Source organism: Anomaloglossus baeobatrachus, chromosome 9 (assembly GCF_048569485.1).
Source record: "Anomaloglossus baeobatrachus isolate aAnoBae1 chromosome 9, aAnoBae1.hap1, whole genome shotgun sequence".
NCBI lineage: Eukaryota > Metazoa > Chordata > Amphibia > Anura > Aromobatidae > Anomaloglossus > Anomaloglossus baeobatrachus.
In genome coordinates, this window is record NC_134361.1 from 169,263,108 (window position 1) to 169,285,538 (window position 22,431).

Here is a 22,431-nt window from a genome sequence, read left to right on the forward strand (position 1 = left end):
CCTGCTTTGTGCACATTTAGCTGCAGCACACATCGGGTAATTAACCCGATGTGTGCTGTAACTAGGAGTGCAGGGAGCCAGCGCTAAGCGGTATACGCTGCTCCCTGCTCTGTGCACGTGTAGCTCCGTGCGCTGGTAACCAAGGTAAATATCGGGTTGGTTACCCGATATTTACCTTAGTTACCAAGCGCAGCATCTTCCACGCGGCGCTGGGGGCTGGGACACTGGTTGCTGGTGAGCTCACCAGCAACTCGTGTAGCGACGCTCCAGCGATCCCTGCCAGGTCAGGTTGCTGGTGGGATCGCTGGAGCGTCGCAGTGTGACATCTCACCAGCAACCTCCTAGCAACTTACCAGCGATCCCTATCGTTGTTGGGATCGCTGGTAAGTTGCTTAGTGTGACTGGACCTTAAGAGAAGAGAAACATTTTTAACCATATAAGACTTATTGAGATTCTCTATGAATGAGATAAAATGAAGTTCATTATAAAATTCAAACTGCTGCTCGTCACACTTACATATCAGTGAACGCTGCAGACTGAAGACTTAGGGTATGTGCGCACGTTGCTTTTTACCTGCTTTTTACCTGCTTTTTTGCTGCTTTTTCTTCTGCGCTGTTTAATGCCAAAATGGATGTGTTCTTCTATTCAAGCAAAGTCTATGGGAATTTGGGTTTCTTGTTCACACTATGTTGTTCAAATTGCTGCCTTTTTGTGGCAGAACTTTGGTCAAAAACTCAGCTTTTCAAAGAAGCAACATGTCAATTGTTTTTGTCATTTGGGTTTTGCACTGCAAAGCTGAGTTTTTGACCAAAGTTCTGCCACAAAAAGGCAGCATTTTGAACAACATAGTGTGAACAAGAAACCCAAATTCCCATAGACTTTGCTTGAATAGAAGAACACATCCATTTTGGCATTAAACAGCGCAGAAGAAAAAGCAGCAAAAAAGCAGGTAAAAAGCAGGTAAAAAGCAACGTGCGCACATACCCTTACAGCTCCTGAGACATGTCAGGTGAGAAGATCTGTATCACATATACCCCAGTTACCAGTCCACAGAATGGCTGTCATACATGAAAAAATATGTTTTAACTCATGTTGTGCTTTGGCATTAGATATCCAGCTTCATCCTCTTTCGTTGGTCAGTGTGATAGCTTTATAGCAGTGTACAGAGACTGACTGTGCACAACTGGAGAACAAATAAACATAGAGGAGGATGAACCTGGAGATATAACCCTTTTGTACTCAAGGAGGGACAGATATATTTTTTCACATATGACAGATGTGCTGTTTGATACCAACTGAGGTATGTGTGATATAGCTCCAATTAGTTGAATTGCAGATCTTGGGAGCTATATGTCTTCAGTCTGTAGCAAGTACAGACACATGACAGTTTGAAAGATATCAGAAACACCATTTTATCTTAATCTCTGATAACCCCTTTAAGGTGTGGCGTTTTTAATATTCCAAGTCTACAGGGGGCCATACACATGTGATTTCATTCCGTACCTATTTCTCCCATTTCCTCCATGCACACAAACCTCAACTCAGCTATGCGGTTAAATGCATTCAATTTGGGGAAAATGCCATTGCCAGAAACCAAGAGCCTGAAGGGGTGCTAGAAACGAGAGGTTGTCCAACTTAAATCTAATGTCTATGAAGTCATAAAATATTAAATAAGGGCATGTAGGCTGCAAAATATGGGAATTTTTTTTTTTTTGCAAGGTTGATTAAAAGAGAATCACATAAAAGTTATGTTTTACATATTGAGAAGTTACCATTATCATGAGCCCTTGCATATATGAAAAATAATAATAATTTGTAATTAAATTTAATATATTTGTGTAATAAAAAAAAAAATAATTCATAAGAAAGAAATTAAACGCCAATATATTTTTATTGCAGAATACGTATGGAAAATACAAACAATGAGATGTCTGTCTATATTACAAGTTTAGCACAACTACAACCTATAAAATATTTACTCAGCAAATTGACGTGGGACTTCATTGAGGCCCTATGGCCAAATCCCGTTGGTTTTGTTTTGCCCAAAATAGGTAAGTGTTCTAGCTTTGTGTTGCCAGGTCAGTTTTATGGTAAAATGAAGGCTGTAAGTAAAAAAAAAAAAACAAACAACAATTGCAGGATTGCACTTTTCTTGCTATTTTGCCATACTTTTCATTTTTTTCCCCACTTTTCATTACATCAAATGATAAAATAGAAATTCAAAAGTACAACTCTTTGAGCAAAAAGCTAGCCTTCACTCAACTTTATCTATGCTAATATAAAATAGTTATTGCTCTTGAAATAAGAGCAAGAAATTGGAAAGCACAAAAACAAAAAATTGCCCGGTATTTAAGGCGTTAAATTGAATAATCTAGGGACTTGGGTGTGAATTTTGATACTCTGTGCCTTTAACAGCATCTGCAAATGTATTGGGACAGTACGCTGACTGTTTCTAAATGGTACTTCCCTGTCTCTTGCAATCAGCAGAGCTCACAGGGAAGCAGAGCTCTTGTGCTAAACCACACCTACCTTTTACAACTATTTTGTTTGCATTGTTTATTCTCTAACATTGTCTACATGATGCTGCTTGAGTTAAAGGGAATGTGTCAATAGGATCACCTTTCTTAAGGGTGCTTTACACGCTGCGACATCGCTAACGATATATCGTCGGGGTCACGTCGTTAGTGACGCACATCCGGCGCCGTTAGCGACATTGCAGCGTGTGACACCAAGGAGCGACAATCAACGATCGCAAAAACATAAAAAATCGTTGATCATTGACACGTCGCTCCTTTCCTTAATATCATTGCTGCTGCAGATACGATGTTGTTCGTCGTTCTTGCGGCATCACACGTCGCTACGTGTGACACCGCAAGAACGACGAACATCTCCTACCTGCGTCCACCGGAAAAGAAGGAAGGAAGGAGGTGGGCGGCATATTCCGCCCACTCATCTCCACCCTTTCGCTTCTATTGAACGGCTGCCGTGTGATGTCGCTGTGACACCGCACGAACCGCCCCCCTTAGAAAGGAGGCGGTTCGCCGGCCAGAGGGACGTCGCAGGAAAGGTAGTCCATGTGACTGGTGTAAGCGATGTTATGCGCCACGGGCAGCGATTTGCCCGTGTCGCACAACCGGCGGGGGTGGGTACGCTCACTAGCGATATCGATACCGATATCGCAGCGTGTAAAGTATCCTTTAGACATCTATACAGGTATACAGGTCATAGAAAGTTGAATAGATACCTTGATATCTGCAATCTGATGTCTTACTCCAGAGAAAGGCAGAGTTTTCTTAATATATAAATGATCTGTTGAGATTTATGGGCCTGGACACTGATCTCCCGGAGAATCTGCCTCCAGAACTTATTTAAAATGAAAGGAGATGTTGCCAGTGTGAGACATGCAGATGAGGAGAGCAGGCTGTCTGTCATTACATGTCTCATTTAAATTACTGAAAGTTCTGGAGGCAGATTATCTAGGGGAACAGGGAAAACAGATGCGGTACCGCACTACCGAGTCACCTAATTCAATACTGCGAGGGACAGGAGGAGTGACAATACCAACCAAAGCTCTGTATAGCGGTGCTCACTAGAAGGGAACCAGTCCAATGAAGATCATCATAAGAGAAGGTAGAATCATGGCACACACTGTTGTATAAAAGTTCTTGCTTTATAATAAATGCATAAAAGGTGAGTGTGTCCAAGACTAGATGCTGGCACTCTGGAGGATAACGGCCGTTTCGCGCTGATGCGCCTCTACGGGTCCTGGGAATATTACAAAATATATTAATTTCTCTGGAAAAAAATGTTGGATCGAAGAGATCAAAATATAAATGTATTCAACTTTTTAGGATGTGCATGCCTATATAGACAGCTAAAGAGGGTTGATCCTGCTGACAGATTCTCTAAGGAGATTGCCCAATGCCTAAGAAATATTTTTCAGGAAATTGAAATAGAACAGAGATGTTCATTTTAACCTTCAAGTGTGGTCATTAATAAGTCATCTAGCCTGCAAACGGGGAACATGTAATCCCTACTCCAGTAGAGCACTTTGACGCCACCAAATGCTAATCTGCTTCACCCAAGCTCAAGCCTACCTAATTTCCAGAACTCTATACTAGAGAAATATCTATAACCAGTGTCTAGTTTCCTAAAAGTTATGAGCCCAAATGAATATATATTTTTTCTTTTTTGTTTGATAGGAGATTGGTTGGATAGATTTCAGCTGGCAACCTCTTCCTCGCTATCGGGTTCTTCAAAGAATGTGATTATATATATATCAGACTGTGAAGTTACTACTCAAATCATTGATCAAGTGAGTATTGCACAGGATTGTCACTTTTTTGACATTTTTGCAAAAGTGAGGTGAAAAAACATTTACTAGTAATTACAAATGAGCGAACCTTTCAAAGTTGGCAAACAAAAACTATGTTTGAGGAACTGTTCACTGCACCGTTAGTCGAACTTTTACAAACCCCATTGGATTCAGTGGGAGGCAAGACCTAAGGCAGAGAAAACACCTTTAGTTGAGTTGAAAAGCTTCCAAAACAGCAAAAAATATGTTTTACAGTACAGCAACACTGTTTTGGCATAGCCATTAGCGTCCTAGACTATTGACATAAGAAATATTGAAGTGGGTGTTAGGCAGGTATAGGGGAGCACCCCTGCCAGTACAGGCAAGACACAACTTGCGCCATGGAATAAATGGCGCAATAATAAATAATAATAATAATAAAAAACTTGGAGACCCATCTTGAAGTCTTTAAATACATTTCAGGCAGACAGCTGGACAGTGGCGTCAATTGCCCCACCACCCATTTCCCCATAGTGTTTTTTCACAGCAGTGAGGTATGCTCCATGCAACACACAGGATGTGGCCTGGCATTTCCATTTTAAGAATCAAGAGGTGCCAGAATGACAGGATTAGGCCTGTTGCTCCCATACCTCTGCCAGTACAGACAAGACACAACTTGGAAACCCATTATGAAGTCTTGATATTTAAAAACATTTCAGGCAGACAGCAGGACAGTGGAATCAATTACCCCTCTCCAATTCCTCATAGTGTTTTTGCACAGCAGTGAGGTATGCTTCATGCAACACATAGGATGTGGCTTGGCATTTCCATTTTTAAAATTGAGCACACAGCAACTGTCGTGGACAGGGGCGCTGGCCACGGCCAGTGGGGAGCTACTCGAGACGTTCGGATCCGGGATCGTGGTGGTGGCTCGAGCGGCAGCCGGATCCGGGCCTCTTGCAGCAGCCCGTTGCCCACAATGTAATAAAGGGGTTATTTACAGGGGAGAGTTTGTCAGTCTGACGACACCATAGGTTGCGGTAATTGTTGGTGACACCACCGTTGCCTTGGTATGGGGCACCCGGGGCTGATAAAGCGGGCAGCAGGATGGTATCCTCTCCACCAGTAGGGGAGGTGTTGTCCCGGGGCCCAGGTGTAGGTGGTGTAGAGTGCTGGGACACCATCTGCAGGATGGACCGGATGATACCGGGGTACTCACTGTTGTTGAATAATTCACACAGAGTCCAAGTAGTAAATGAAGTGCTGCATGCCGGTAGCCTCTGGAGGGGTGTGCTCGGGTCCCGCACACCGGTGAGCAGAATGGGGGCCCTTCCTCCTGCACTCTAATTTTGTGTCTTGTGTGTTGACTAGTTTACATGGAATGGGAAAAGTCCTATCCTGGTGTCTTTGCTGTGGGAGCTGTGGCCCGCGAGATCTGACCCTTGGGATTTTTGCAGGCACTTGCAGATGCCCTATCCCCCCCGTTGGGCTTCCGTCTCACTCTATCTGGGCTACTCGTGGGACAAAATCTGGAACCTTGTTCCCTTCTGACTAATCGGAGAGGTGCTTGAAGCTGTCCTCGCCCTGGGGTGCAGGTACGCCGACTGTGCACGGCCTCCAGACCGGATTCCCGCTGTCAGCACCGGCGGGCTTCAACCCTGCCCTGGTCCACTTAAGGTCTCCCGCGATCTCCGACGCTTGTGGTCCTGCTCTCCCGTCTGCCACCTAGTCAGCTCAGGTAGTCCGGGAGCTACAACCACCGTCTACCACTCCACTTACTTCCTCTCTCCAGACTAGACTCCTCCACTTTACTGACGTGTTCCTTCCCCTGACACCTCAGGACCTCTAGGTGGATGTCACCATCTGCCTGGCCCCGTCCACTGGTGTGTCCCTATTGTCCTGGGGTGGTGACTAGTCTTTGTGGTTAGTGTATGTACCTGTGTGCGGGATTGTGTTGGTAGGCCAAGGAGGGTGGAGTCCTGCACCTGGAAGATTTGTGCAGTCTCTGTGACAACCTGGTTTTGCCAGGGCATCACACAACCATGCCTTCTGCAGCATTGCATCTGGGCCGGAATAGTGGCCTATAAATTCTGTACAGCCAGGTTGCAGACGTGAACCATGCAAGGCACATGTGTGATGTCGCCAAGACGTAGTGCCACCACCAGGTTTGTAACATTATCGCACATAGCCTTCCCTGGCTCAGGGTTCAATGGAGACAGCCATTGCTATGGGTGGCACGGTGACTCAGTGGTTAGTATTGCAGCGCTAAGGTCCTGCATTCAAATTCCACCAAGGACATCTTCAAGGAGTTTGTATGTTCTCCCTGTGTTTGCGTGGGCTTCCTCTGGGTATTCCGGTTTCCTCCCACACTCCAAAGACATACAGATAGGTACTCTATATTGTGATCCCCAATGGGGACAGTGTTGCCATTGTATGTAAAGTGCTGTGGAATTAATAGCGCTATATAAATGAATAAATATTATTATTAGATTATTATTAATATCAAACTCAGCCTTGATAGCGGTCCACAACTCTGCAACTGTGTGACTGCATTCTCCAATGCATATTAATTTCAGCACTGCCTGATTGCATTGACTTCCACATAGGATGTGGCCTGGCATTTCCATTTTAAAAATCAAGAAGTGCATGAGGGACAGGATTAGGCCTCTTCTTCCCCCACGCCTGCCAATACAGGCAAGACACAACTTGGAGACCGGTTTTGGAGTCTTGATATTTAAAAACATTTCAGGCAGACAGCAGGACAAATCAATCGTTCCCCCCAATTTACCCATAGTGTCTTTGCACAGCAGTGATGAATGCTTCATGCAACACACAGGATGTGTCCTAGTATTTCCATTTTAAAAATCAAAAGGTGAATGAGTGAAGGGATTAGGCCTCTTGCTCTTGCACCTCTGCCAGTACAGACAAGATACAATGTGGAGACCCATCTTGGAGTCTTGAAATTTAAAAACATTTCAGACACACCGTAGAACAGTGGAATAATTTGTCCTCCATATTTTCCCATAGTGTCTTTGCACAGCAGTGAGATATGCTCCATGCAACACACAGGGTGTGGCCTGGCATTACCATTTTAAAAATGAAGAAGAGCATGAGTGACAGGATCTTTCTCCCCCACCCCTGCCAGTACAGACAAGACACACCAGGGAGACCCATCTTGGAGTCTTGATATTTAAAAACATTTCAGGCAGACAGCAGAACAGTGTTATCAATTGCCCCCCTCCCCAATACCCCATAGTGTCTTTGCACAGCAGTGAGGTATGCCCATTGCAACACATAGGATTTGGCTTGGGATTTCCATTGTAAAAATCCAAAGGTGGATAAGTGACAGGAATAGGGCTCTTGCTGCTACATCTCTGCCAGTACAGACAAAACAACTTGGAGACCGGTCTTGGAATCTTGATATTTAATAACATGTCAGGCAGACAGCAGGACAGTGGAATCAATTGACCCCAATTGCCCCCCATGTAAAAATTAAAAAAGTTATGGCTTTTGGAAAAAGGGGAGGAACAAGCTCTTAATAGCTTTAGAAAAACAGTCAGTTATGTATTAGAAAATCGCAATGCATAAATGGAGATTTAAAAACGGAGTTTAGAAGTTAATGTAAGTGCAGCAAATGTTGTCAAGTCAACTAATGGTGAAAAGTACCTTAGCTACGGTATTGCTAAATGAACTATGGTACCCAAAGTAACAACATCAGTAGTATTAGATTCAAATATTGATAACAGAGTATTACCACCTCCATCACTTCTTATATTGTATGCTTTATTCCTTTACTTTCCTACACAGTGAGCAAAAAGTATTCTGAATAAAGATGAGCCAATCTGATAAAATGTAGAATTCGCCAAATTGTGTGGATTTTCTCTGTAAATTTGATTTGCCACAAAGCTATTCTATAGATATATGTAGTTATAATGTTTTTACTTTTACAGGTTGGGCCTATTGCTGTTCGAATGTTGGCAAAAGAAACACATATTCATCCAGATCAAATATTCACAAAATTGCAAAGCAGGGTACAGTAATTGTTTACAACATTCTCCATTGTTCCTATGTACCGTAGTGACAACTTAAACAGTAACTGCACTTTTCCTCTTTTTATTTTTTTTTAAATAAATCAACATTATAGATATAACTTATTTTAAAGGAAGAAGATCCCATTTCTAATTATCTGTTACTTCTTTTCTCCTCACATTAATCATTCACATTTCAAAACTGCTCAAATCTGTCTACAGATCTGTCTGTAATGGATCAAATAACACCTCCTACAGCCCCTGAATGTCTACAGAGAGAGGAAGAACGAGGCAGTTTCTCAAGTCCAGTCCTCAAGACTCACCAACAGATAATATTTTCAGGTTTTCCTCAATATTAGACAGGGAATATTTCCATCACCTGTGCAACATTAAGGAAATCCTGAAAGCCTGATTGAGGAAAATCTGAAAACATTATCTATTGGTGAGTCTTATGGACTGGAGTTGAGAAACACTGAGGGAAGCAGGGGTGAGCTGCTAAAAAAATGTAGGCTACAAGTCACATAATGGCCCTAATTAGCATTATTCCTCATATACTAATACAGGACAATTTGTTCTGAAAAGTTACGGAAAGCTCTCATGCTTTTAAAGAATATGTTATTTAAGTGGAATATTGTATTATGCTCCAAGCATCTGACACCTATTTTTTGAGGTGTAATCAATACTAGTGTTGTTTGAAGCTAAAGAGTACAAAGGGTTGATTTGCGTCTAAATGCAGAAAATAGTTCAGCGTAGATCAGCAAAATATGAGGTTACATGGAGGACAAATCAGCTGCTACAGTGTGTGCTCTAAGGCCATGTTCACACATTCAGTATTTGGTCACTATTTTACATAATTATTTATAAGCTAAAATTAGGAGTTACAATTTGGGACAGTTACAGCATAATTTGCAACATGCTGGAAGAAAATCTTTGTACAATGAGCCAAAATAATTCTATAAGGTAACAATATATTGGTGACATGTGTTCTTTAAGGAGAATAAAATTGTTGCAAATTAGTGTAAATACAGGGTAGTTCAAAAGTAGGTGGACAGTATGTGTAATAGGGTTATCAAACATGGTGTAAAGTTAAACTGACTCAGTTGCCCTTAGCAACCAATCAGATTCCACTTTTCAGTTGTCGCGGGCAGAAGAGGGGACGCCGCTGCGCTCGCTAACGCTCGGGTCCGGCGCTGCTGCTGCTGCTGCTCGGTGGCTCGAGCGGTGGGCCGGATCCAGGGACTCGAGCGGCGCTCCTCGCCCGTGAGTGAAAGGGGGAGGTGATTTGGTTTGAGGATTTAGTCCGTGACGCCACCCACGGGTTGTGGTGAAGATGGGCACCACCGCTGCTGGTGACGGGGATCCCGGGAACGATGGTGGGAAGCAGCTGGGATGTTGTTTACCCCCTCCATGGGTAGGGGTTGGTGGTCCTGGGACCCGGTGATGTGACTGGGGCTGCAGGGCCGGTGAGGGGCAGGGAGGCAGGGACAGCGCGGCGCAGTGCCGGATGGCACAGATGTACTCACTCAGCAAATGAGGCACAAAGTCTCCGGTAAACCAAACGGCTGGATGGACGGGTCCCGCAGTCGGCTGCTGTATCTCTCCCTGGACAGGTGATGGTGGCTGTCTCTCCCTGCACCTTAGTGTTCTTGTGTTGACTACTGTGGCTTCCCAGCGGTAGTCCGCTCCCCGGTGTATGAGTGCCGGATGAGCCCGTTGTGCCCGCAGGCGCTGGCCCTTGGGTCTCTAGCCATTGGCGGTGGCTGTATACCCTCACGGTGCGGACGGTTGTCTTCAATCGGGACTTTTGCTGTTAGGAAACCCCTGGGGTTCCAGTCACATTCGGATTTGACTGTTGTCGGCGGCTCCAAGCCTGGTCGGGATCCGATGGCCCTGCCTGTGTGTGCTGGCTTCACTTCGCTCCCTGGTCGGTACCGGCGGGCCAACGCCCGACCCCGGTCCTACGGTTCCGCGTTGCTCCACCACTCCTGCAGACGGCCACCACCGTCTGCCAACCTTGCTGTCAGTGCCTGGGCTCCAACCCAGACACCCAAGTGTTTACTCCTCTCACTTCCACCTCCTGGACTAAACTGTCACTTTTCCCGCCTCCAGGCCTGTGAACTCCTCGGTGGGTGGGGCCAACTGCCTTGGCCCCGCCCCCACCTGGTGTGGACATCAGACACTGGAGGGAGGCAACAAAAGTTTTGTGTTTGACTAATGTTGCTGCCCTAGGGGTGGGGGTGTTTGTGTGTTATCTGTGATGACCTGGCTAGTCCAGGGCGCCACACATTCTTCACAGACTCTTTCAAAAATGAAAGGTGGAATATGATTGGTTGCTAAGGGCAGCTGAGTCAGTTTCACTTTACACCATGTTTGATAACCCTTTTACACATACTGTCCACCTACTTTTGGACCACCCTGTATATAATATGCATTATTTATGAATAAATATTACAGTTCTTGAAGACCTACTGTATACCTATGGACTAGTGGTGATCAATATGAATTTGAGTCAAACTTTATGAAATTCGCAGTTTGAACAATTTGAGATTCAATTTGCATGATTTGCCTAAAAAATGGCTGCTTTTTTTTATGACACATGACGTCAGGTGCGACCACACAAGCTTTCCATAATGCCTCGCAGCTATCACATTACATGGCACAGTGAACCAATTTAAACAGTAGACCTTTTAGAGTGATTTTAGGATAGTGATAGGACATCAGAGTTCACAGTTCAGCAACACACAAGACAGTTATACTGGACATTAGAACTATAACACTGAAGAACATGAGAGTATAAGTAAAGTTAGAGATATAAAAACATTGCAGCAGCAGTGACAGACTCAGAGTGTGATTCATCACTGGTATAGTGTAGCTGACATTTGTCCTGCTACATTTGAATAAAAATTACACTTCTTTTTCATACTTATTGCACTAAAAAGCAGAAGCAAGACAGCACAATATTTTTTTAAGAAAAAAATCTGAAATCTGATGTGCTTGTGTCGCGCCCAGGGGCGGACTGGCCCACCAGGAGGTCGGGAGAACCCCCGGTGGGCCCCTGCTATTGATGGCCATGCCCCCTAGGCCCCGCCCCCCTACCCCACCTGGGCCCCTATGGATGTGTGTGAGAGGTCCCCCCCGGCCGGTAATTTCACTAATCATATCGACACATTGCTGATATGGTTAGTGACAATCCCATTCCCTCTGGAGCGGCAAGCAGGGAGAGCGATCTCCCTGCTCTCCCTGCTGTCACTGTCAGTGCCGCGCGGCTCTGATTCACCTGCGCAGCGACACTGCAGGAGGAGGCAGTCTCAGAGTGATGACTGCTTCCTTCCTGTGCAGGTGCTGGCAGCATCGCGCGGCGCGCTGCGGAGGACGGACCGGCGTCACCCCACTGGCTGCAGCAGCACGTGAGTATAGAAGGCGGGGCCCCGGGGGAGGGTGTGGGGTCCGGGGAGCGAGCAGGGGCCCGGGGGGGGGGGTGCGGGGGCCCGCGGAGCGAGCAGGGGCCCCGGGGGGGGTGTGCGGGGGCCCGGGGAGTGAGCAGGGGCCCCGAGGTGGGTGCGGGGGCCCGGGGAGTGAGCAGGGGCCCCGGGGGTGGGTGCGGGGGCCCGGAGAGCGAGCAGGGGCCCGGGGGGGGGTGCGGGGGCCCGGGGGGGGGGTGCGGGGGCCCCGGGGGGGGAGTGCAGGGGCCCAGGACGGGTGTACGGGGCCCCCGGAGGGGGGGTGCGGGGTCCCGGGGAGTGAGCAGGGGCCCAGTGGCGTAGCAAAGGGGGGGCAGAGGGAGCGGTCTGCCCCGGGCGGCACGTGTCAGGGGGGCGGCATTTTGACCACTCGCCTTCAGTTCTGCTGCCCCCGGGCCGAGTTCCGGGGACCGGAGTCCTCAGCAGGATACTGTGGCTGCTGTCTCTTTAAGGCACGCAGACCACAGTGTCCTGCTGCTTTGAGCTTCATCTGTGGGCAGAGCTACCGCCCGGCGTCCTGCTCTGTCCCAGAGAGATGAAGTGCCAGCCAGCAACCCCCAGCAGAACGCTGGCCTCCGGCGCTGTGTGGGCCCCCTCTCATCCGTGTCCGAGCAGTAAGTGCTACCCCCCTCCCCCCTTCGACCTGTATACTCCCTCCCAGCCACCCAGTTTATGGGCCCCAGTGAGCTGCATGGGCTTTCCCCACCTCAGGAGCTGCGTGTGCGGGCCCCCAGGAGCCGTGTGTGTTGGTGCGGGCTCACCTCTGCTACATCTGCCCTGTGCTTGGTGTGGGCTCAGCTCTGGTACATCTGCCCTGTGCTTGGTGTGGGCTCAGCTCTGCTACATCTGCCCTGTGCTTGGTGTGGGCTCAGCTCTGCTACATCTGCCCTGTGCTTGGTGCGGGCTCAGCTCTGCTACATCTGCCCTGTGCTTGGTGCGGGCTCAGCTCTGCTACATCTGCCCTGTGTCTGGTGCGGGCTCAGCTCTGCTACATCTGCCCTGTGTCTGGTGCGGGCTCAGCTCTGCTACATCTGCCCTGTGTCTGGTGCGGGCTCAGCTCTGCTACATCTGCCCTGTGTCTGGTGCGGGCTCAGCTCTGCTACATCTGCCCTGTGTCTGGTGCGGGCTCAGCTCGGCTACATCTGCCCTGTGTCTGGTGCGGGCTCAGCTCGGCTACATCTGCCCTGTGTCTGGTGCGGGCTCAGCTCTGCTACATCTGCCCTGTGTCTGGTGCGGGCTCAGCTCTGCTACATCTGCCCTGTGTCTGGAGCGGGCTCAGCTCTGCTACATCTGCCCTGTGTCTGGTGCGGGCTCAGCTCTGCTACATCTGCCCTGTGCTTGGTGCGGGCTCAGCTCTGCTACATCTGCCCTGTGTCTGGTGCGGGCTCAGCTCGGCTACATCTGCCCTGTGTCTGGTGCGGGCTCAGCTCGGCTACATCTGCCCTGTGTCTGGTGCGGGCTCAGCTCTGCTACATCTGCCCTGTGTCTGGTGCGGGCTCAGCTCTGCTACATCTGCCCTGTGTCTGGAGCGGGCTCAGCTCTGCTACATCTGCCCTGTGTCTGGTGCGGGCTCAGCTCTGCTACATCTGCCCTGTGTCTGGTGCGGGCTCAGCTCTGCTACATCTGCCCTGTGTCTGGTGCGGGCTCAGCTCTGCTACATCTGCCCTGTGCTTGGTGCGGGCTCAGCTCTGCTACATCTGCCCTGTGTCTGGTGCAGGCTCAGCTCTGCTACATCTGCCCTGTGTCTGGTGCGGGCTCAGCTCTGCTACATCTGCCCTGTGTCTGGTGTGGGCTCAGCTCTGCTACATCTACCCTGTGTCTGGTGCGGGCTCAGCTCTGCTACATCTGCCCTGTGTCTGGTGCGGAATCAGCTCTGCTACATCTGCCCTGTGTCTGGTGCGGGCTCAGCTCTGCTACATCTGCCCTGTGTCTGGTGCGGGCTCAGCTCGGCTACATCTGCCCTGTGCTTGGTGCAGCCTCAGCTCTGCAGCAGCGTGTGCGGGCCCCCAAAAGCCGCGTGTGTGTCTATATGTGCAGCAGTATTGTGTGTGTATGTATGTATGCAGTAGAGCTGTGTGTGTCTGTCTGTATGTAGCAAAGTTGTGTCTGTATGCATGTATGCAGCAGCTACAGAGTTGTGTGTGTCTGTATGTATGCATGTATGCAGCAGCTTTAGAGTTGTGTGTGTCTGTATGTATGCATGTATGCAGCAGCTACAGAGTTGTCTGTATGTATGCAGCAGCTACAGAGTTGTGTGTGCCTGTATGTATGTATATATATGTATGCAGCAGCTGCAGAGTTTTGTGTTTGTCTGTATGCAGTAGAGCTGTGTGTCTGTATAAATGCAGTAGAGCTGTGTGTGTCTGTATGTATGCTGCAGAGTTGTGTGTCTGTCTGTATGCAGCAGAGCTGTGTGTGTCTGTCTGTATGCAGCAGAGCTGTGTGTGTCTGTCTGTATGCAGTAGAGCTGTGTGTGTCTGTATGTATGCAGCAGAGTTTTGTGTCTGTATGCAGCACAGTTGTGTGTGTCTGTATGCAGAAGAGCTGTGTGTGTCTGTATGTATGCAGCAGAGCTGTGTGTCTGTATGTATGCAGCAGAGTTGTGTGTGTCTGTCTGTATGCAGCAGAGCTGTGTGTGTCTGTATGTATGCAGCAGAGCTGTGTGTGTGTATAATAGGCCTACATGTGTGTAAAAAGGTGAAAGTCTAGGACTAATAGCAGCAGTCTACAATTAGATCTTTGATTGTAGTTCCATGAAAAATAAATATTTTGATGGTTTTCCACATTTTTGAAAATTTCTGGATTATCAACGGCCAACGGAGGGGGGCGGCAAATTTGACGACCGCCCCGGGCGGCAAAAGCAGTAGCTACGCCACTGCAGGGGCCCCTCATACTCACCTGTCTGCAGCCTCCCGGTGCCATGTCTACTCCCGGTACCGCGGCTCCGGCTGTGTGCAGACGGCCGGGACACCTCCAATAGCTGCAGGACCTGGTGCTGATCACCTGATGCGGTCACCTGATGGAATCAGCTGACAGTGATAGTGACAGCGGAGACGCCGGCTTTTTACTACCCGGCTGGCTAAACTATCAGCTGATGCAGTCAGGAGACTTTACCGCCGGGTCCTGCATTGATCGGTCTGACAGGAGTCTGCACAGAAGTGTGTGGGTTTTTTTTTCTTTTTTTTGCACTGATGCATCAGCTGATTGTATAAACGGCTTTTATACAATCAGCTGCTGTGTGATGGAATTCACATCCTTGATCCTGACACATCATCTGATCGCTCTGCCTTCCAGCAACCGATCAGATGATATTGGATCTGGATTGGACGGCGCGGGACCCTGACCCAGGATTACTGCGGAGGGGGGTTCTTTATTTCAATAAAGATGGAGTCACTAATTGTGTTGTGTTTTATTTCTAATAAAAATATTTTTCTGTGTGTTGTGTTTTTTTTTATCTTTACTAGAAATTCATGGTGGCCATGTCTAATATTGGCGTGACACCATGAATTTCGGGCTTAGGGCCAGCTGATAATATACAGCTAGCTCTAACCCCATTATTACCCAGCGAGCCACCCGACATCAGGGCAGCTGGAAGAGTTGGATACAGCGCCAGAAGATGGCGCTTCTATGAAAGCGCCATTTTCTGTGGTGGCTGCAAACTGCAATTCGCAGAGGGGGTGCCCAGAAAGCTTGGGCACCCTGCACTGCGGATTCCAATCCACAGCTGCTTAGTTGTACCTGGCTGGACTCAAAAATATGGCGAAGCCCACGTCATTTTTTTTCTAATTATTTAATGAAATTCATGAAATAAAAAAAGGGCTTCCCTATATTTTTGGTTCACAGTAGGGTACAGATAGGCAGCTGGGGGTTGGGGGCAGCCCATAGCTGCCTGCTGTACCTGGCTAGCATACAAAAATATGGCGAAGCCCACGTCATTTTTTTGGAGGGCAAAAAACACCTGCATACAGTCCTGGATGGAGCATGCTGAGCCTTGTAGTTCTGCAGCTGTCTGCTCTCCTGCATACACTAGTGGAGAATGAAGAACATATTGAACAAGGATATGACATCAGATCTTTTTTTTCAACAATCTTTAATGGCATTGTTCACTGATAAAAAATGCATAAAAAAGCAGTGAGCAAAAACGCAGCCAAAAACGTGGTAAAAACGCATCGCGTTTTTACCGCGGGTACATTTTTGTGCGTTTTTCTGCGGCCAAAAACGCACAAAAACCACCTAGTGCGCACATACCCTTAGTGTGCAGAGAGCCGCGGAGGATGGAAGACAGAGGAGAGGCCACCGGTGCTTGGAGCAGGTAAGTGCTCAGTGAGCCGAAGATGCAGGGAGAGGAGCCACATAAGATGGCGGCTATATGTGGCTATATGGGGAGAGGGGCCACATTAAGATGGCAGCTATATGTGACTATGGGGAGAGGCCATATAAGATGGGAGCTATATGTGGCTATATGGGGAGAGGGGCCACATTAAGATGGCAGCTATATGTGGTTATATGGGGAGAGGGGCCACATTAAGATGGCAGCTATATGTGGCTATATGAGGAGAGGGGCCACATTAAGATGGCAGCTATATGTAACTATATGAGGAGAGGAGCCGCATTAAGATGGCAGCTATATGTGACTATGGGGAGAGGCCACATAAGATGGGAGCTATATGTGGTTATATGGGGAGAGGGGCCACATTAAGATGGCAGCTATATGTGGTTATATGGGGAGAGGGGCCACATTAAGATGGCAGCTATATGTGGCTATATGGGGAGAGGGGCCACATAAGATGGCAGCTATATGTAACTGTTACGAGGGGGACCCGGGGAAGCGTGCCAAGATGGGAAATGGACAGCTTCCGCCGGTCAAGGTCCACTGTGCGGTGTAAGGGACCGCTGCTATGGTCAGGAAAGAGTGAGCGGGTTGCTACTAGTGATCGTCTGGAACGTCACAGACGATCTATGTACACCGGTACGCCCTAACCCGTGAGGGTTGTATGGCTCGGGGCTTCTCGTATGGTGTACCTGTTGCACGGGGACGCACAGAGGTGCCTACGCACGTGTGCCAGCGGGAGTCACAGGATATGGCACGAGGGTAGCACAGAGGTGCCCACGCACGTGTGCTTTCAATAACCAGGTGAGTCCGGTGGAGACTCGAGGAGCTCACCTGGGACAGGAACACGGCCTGTTGAAGGAGATACTGCCGGAGCAGCAAGGCAGGAACACGGCCTGCAAACCAGGTGCTGCCTGAGCAGCAAGGGCAAAGCCCACGAAAGACAATGACGTCTGTACAGTGGCGTGGCAGCACGCTGCCAGACATCCAAACATAGAAGGACGGTCGCGCGCCGCCATGATGGCAGGAGGGGTTTTTATGGAGATGTAGCTCCAGCCAAGGGCGGGCGCGAGACGGATGTGACCCAATCATGATCTGTGACGTCCTGGCCCGGCCAGTCAGGATTCAGCACATCACCAGCCTCGTTATCTGGCCGTGTGATACCAGTGAGCGAATCAGAAGACGTCACGTGGGGCACATGCTCAACCTCCTGCCTCTGGGTCATAAAGGCGGGATCTTCGGTTTCACAATGTGCAGAGCTAAGGGAAGTCTTGCTGCTTCCCTGAGCATCTATCCTTTGCACACTGTGCAACCACTCCGACCCTCTGCGATGCTGAGCAGGAGGACACGTGGCAGGCAAGGGATGGGAGACCACTCCATTCCTTACAAGGAGTAAACCACTAGGTGTCACCCTTCTGCTGCATCTAGGAGGAGGAAACTCCTGCAGTCTCCCAGGCCTTTGGCGCTGCTGAGCAAGAGGGCTCGCGGCAGACAAGGAATGGGGAACCACCTCATTCCTTGCAAGAGGAGAGCCACGAGATGTAACATGTAACTATATGGGGAGAGGAGCCACATTAAGATGGCAGCTATATGTGGCTATATGGGGAGAGGAGCCGCATTAAGATGGCAGCTATATGGGGAGAGGGGCCACATAAGATGGGAGCTATATGGGAAAAGGAGCACATGGGATGTGATCTGCTGGGGAAAGAGGCCATAATGGGATGGGATCTGCTGGGGAAAGAGGACATAATGGGATGGGATCTGCAGGGGAAAGAGGACATAATGGGATGGGATCTGCAGGGGAAAGAGGCCATAATGGGATGGGATCTGCAAGGGAAAGAGGCCATAATGGGATGAGATCTGCAGGGGAAAAGAGGCCATAATGGGATGGGATCTGTATGGGGAAAGAGGCCATAATGGGATGGGATGTGTAGGGGGAAAGGAGCCACATGGGATGGGATGTGTAGGGGAAAAGAGGCCATAATGGGATGGGATCTGTATGGGGAAAGAGGCCATAATGGGATGGGATGTGTAGGGGGAAAGGAGCCACATGGGATGGGATGTGTAAGGGAAAAGATGCCATAATGGGATGGGATCTGCAGGGGAAAGAGGCCATAATGGGATGAGCTCTGTATGGGGAAGGTTGTCCATTCCTATTTTAGCAGGGCTCCTTTAGTAATAATTTTTAAAAACTGTAGAAAAATCATTTAATACAATAAGAGTGACAGTGACTGGAACAACTGGTGCTGGACAGGAGAGTGACGGTATTGGAGGGGAAGGAGATTTTACTTTAAATTACTTGTATTTTTTGGTTGAGGAAATTGCATGAAAATGGGTGTGGCTAACAGAATGGATGTGGTTACAGAATGGGTGTGGTTTTCAAATGGGCGGGGTTTACAGAGAACCTGTTAAAAATTTGAATCCCACCCTTGCTATATACAGTACGGTAACTGCATGGTGCTGGTGGGCCCCAAGATTGATTTTTCCTGGTGGGCCCCAGGTACTCCAGTCCGCCGCTGGTAGCGCCCCTGAAACCATCAGGGTGCTACAAGGTTCTGGATCCCCACAAGGACACAAGGCCTACCCCCTAGGGCCCCGGGAGATCAGTGTCGGTAAGAACAAAAACCCAGGTAATCCCAGCTTTTCCCCAACAATCCCACATACAATGGTACATAGCTAGGGCCAGAAAAATGGATGGCCACCTAGAGGTGGAACCAATCTAGTCCACTAGTTGACCAGGTGGGAGGGGCAGACTGAGGAGAGTAGTCAGAGAGAAAGTCTGAGAATGAAGGTGGATGTGAGGAGACATTCTGACCCTGGTTAACGGTAACCTGGTACCCAGGAGAGTATGGTTGTGTACTCCCGGAACAATGCACCGACACGGTACAGGACCCTAGGACAGGAAAGAGCTCCAAACCGATCTGTTAATACCTGCAGAGTGAGGGGACCATCAAGGACCTCGCTGAGCCTAAGAATCCGAAGACTCAGTAGCAAAGGGAGAAACAGGGACAGGACCAGAGACTCCTACCCCACAGGGTTCATGCTACCGTCTGGCAGACAGAAGTGGACAAACCACTGGACGGGGACTCCCATTTGCTCTACGCCACGGGGACCCATTTACCAGAGACAGGTGCAGGGGAAGAAGGTACCAGAGTACTGAACTGACCCCCCTATTTTAATTTTATTTCTTCTATAATCGATTTTGTGAAAGGGGAAATATTTTTTTTATTTTTTTAAAAAAAATGCAAAAGAAAATTCACTAAAATTCAGACATTTAGCTGTGACTGTCAAATTCACAAAAGCATAAAGTATGTTTGTTGCAAATAATTTATTTAGCATATTTATTTTGCTAGTCAAATTTGACATACATAAATGCCACACCAATAGAGTGCTGTGTTACAAGTGCTGGCTTTTTAGTCATGTACCTACCTAGTGTGACGCCCCTGCAGTAACCATGTGTCACAAAAATAAGGTAACAACCGAAGTCTAACAGAACTGTGCTAGCCACTACACACACACGAGCACACCAAGACATCTACACTCTCTGTACCCGGCTGGGAGCCTCACCTAGCCAGATGACAGGGCTGGGCACTGTGAGATAACAGGCAGCCAACTGGGAGGAAGAGACCAGACCTGGGGGAGGAGAAAGTGACCTGGGGAGTGTGGGTAGACAGTGGAACAGACAATTGAGTTTAGGAGGAGGAAGTAGTAGGTTGGAGAGGAGTAGTAAGAAAGGTGTCAATACAGACCAGTGACTCTTGAGACACAGAGAGAAAGTGAGGAGTAAAAAAGATGGCGGAGTGGTAGTAAAGAAACTGAGACCTGAGGAGAATGATCAGCCACAATGAGGAGGAGGAAAGTAGCTGCAGAACGAGAGAGCAAGCTCCAAGGACAGAGGGATCCTGTGGGGTGGACATCCAGGGCTCACAGTACTTTGCACGCACGGGTTGCAGATCCCAGAACAGACCAGGACTTTAAGCCATCTGTTAACTCTGCCAGGTGGGTGGGATTCCAGGACTCATCTGCCACCACTAACGTCCGAGGCATCAGCAGCAAAGAGGGCAGCGGGACATATTCCCTTAAACAGTCCAAGCTGCCTGCGGCAGGACCCAGACACCAGGAGGACCTCCAAGTGCTCCACGCCAGGGAGGACCCACATACACCGGAGTGCAAAGGTGGAGAGTGGCATGAGGATGGCAGGCACAGCCATCAGGGACACGGGCGCACCCGGGATCCACTATGTCCCCAGGGCGTGAATCCAGTGAGTAAAAACCATCAAACTGCCCTCTTCATCTGGACTGCTTCATTGTCGCGTGCCTCCACGTTAACCTTTCACCTACCCCTGGGGAAAAGCCCTGCTCGTGGAGGGCTCCACCATCCACGCTGCCCCCATCTATCATCCCCAGTGGGAACCCGCAGCGGCGGCCCTACTATCCCTGGCCACAAACCGCGAGTGGCGTAGTCGGACTTTATTTTTATTTTTCATTTAAAACTGTTCGACGGTGCTCCCGGGTCTGGGACCCCTCGAGCCACGAAGCACCCAGATCAGAGCAGTTCGGCTTCCCCGGGGCGCGACACTAGCATTTCTTATTATTCTATTATTCATTTTTGGGAAATAGGTTGAAGTTGAAAAAATAGAAAATAAATGTACATCTGGTTTTTGACAGCCAGTTAATATTGACAACCATATACCCCACACCCATACTGTGGCCTGCTGCTGCATTTTTCTTTCTGTACCTGTACCTACCTACCTAGCAATTCTTTTTACATCTTTTTTGGCAAGTGTTGAATCACTGAGCTTGACATGATTGTCAAAAAATCTGAATGTAGCTTACCAGGGGTGTGGTGGAGAATGGTGAAAGAATACAGGGGCAATTCTGCTGGTGCTGCGGGCGCTCCTGGTTGTGTGCTGCAGGTGCTGTGCTACCGGGGCTGTGCTCTGAGCGGCGCTGCTCTGAGCGGCACTGATCTGTGCAGCGGGCGGTGCTGCTCTGTATGGCAAATGGCGCAGCTCTGTCTGGTGGGCAGCACTGCTCTGTGGGGCAAGCAGTGAGGCAGGGGCCATCCTGAAGATGTCTGTGGTGCGGGCTTCAAATAATGATGCCCGGAGTTGGCGCATGCGCAAATGGAGCTCCCAGCTCAAGATCTCATCTGCACACGCGATTCCTCCGGCCCATTGATGTTCCAGCAGCGGACTCAAGAAAAATGGCGCCTGGTGGTGGCGCGTGCAGAGATGAAATCTTGGCTTTTCATTGAGTCGATAACTCAATTGCACATGCCAACTCGAGCACCATTTCTTTGAAGCCCGCACTGCTGACAGTTCCTGGATGTTTTTTCTGCCTCACAGCATTGCCGAGCAACTCCTGCAGCATAGCCCTGCTCCACAATGGCCCCTCCCTCCTGATATCCCCACTCCACCACCGTTGCCAGACCCCTATTTTCCCCCTTTTTTTATCTAAATTTGGGTGTCTTATAATGTGGTGCGTCTTATAAAACGAAAAATACGGTAGCTATATAGTTGCACAAAATGTAAAAGAAAAACTGGCAATGTCAATTGAAAGTGTAGTGTAGTGTGATGGTATACAAAAAAAATGTACCACGACTAAGAGCTTGGAAGCCACCAGAAGCAGCACAAGCACCACCACCAGGACCACCAACCACCCAGGCAGTAATACTACCAAACACAGGTCACAATGGCCTCCATTGCATCCAGCAAGCATGTAAGTAGGGAAGAGGCAGGGGTCATAAAGGAATATAGGGCACATCACTCATCTCAGTTATAGGAGGATGATGTCACTTCTAATAGTGACATCAATAGTTTGGGCCAGTACAGCTTTTGTCATCATAACATCACAAATGACTAAGAAGGATCATTTTTAACCAATTTTTTTTACTTTAATAACATGAAAAGTGTGTGGATGCATTGTTAAGTGTCAAATCTATTACATACCTGTTGGTTAATACCAGGTTACGACACGTTTTTATGCTCTTTGACATTACTAAGGCTGTGTTTTATAGTTAGAGTATTGAACACATATTTTCAAGGCAATTTATTTGTTAAAGCAATTAACCTTACTAAAGCCAGCTTTACACCTTACAATTAGGTATGCGATCTCGTATGCGATGTGACACGCCCAGGTTGCATATGCGATTGAATGAGATTGCACATAGGTCGTTCATTTGCTGTCACACGTGCGTTAGTAGTCTATGTTTAATTGATCAATTTTGTGTGCGATCCTTTAGATCATGTGTTCTGTGACGTATGCATTGGGCACCCTTTTTTTTTATTTTTTATTTATTGACTTGCCAAGCGTGTGT

The 22,431-nt window shown here is 48.3% G+C and overlaps 1 protein-coding gene across 1 annotated transcript in view; it reads left to right on the forward strand.

The window, feature by feature from the left end:
- Nucleotides 1-22,431, forward strand: part of LOC142250610 (uncharacterized) — a 130,385-nt gene that overhangs the window by 67,233 nt on the left and 40,721 nt on the right. The window contains exons 5-7 of the mRNA XM_075322795.1: nucleotides 1,900-2,051; nucleotides 4,203-4,315; nucleotides 8,245-8,325. Of these exons, the coding sequence (XP_075178910.1) occupies nucleotides 1,900-2,051; nucleotides 4,203-4,315; nucleotides 8,245-8,325 (346 nt within the window). The remainder of the gene's footprint in view (nucleotides 1-1,899; nucleotides 2,052-4,202; nucleotides 4,316-8,244; nucleotides 8,326-22,431) is intronic.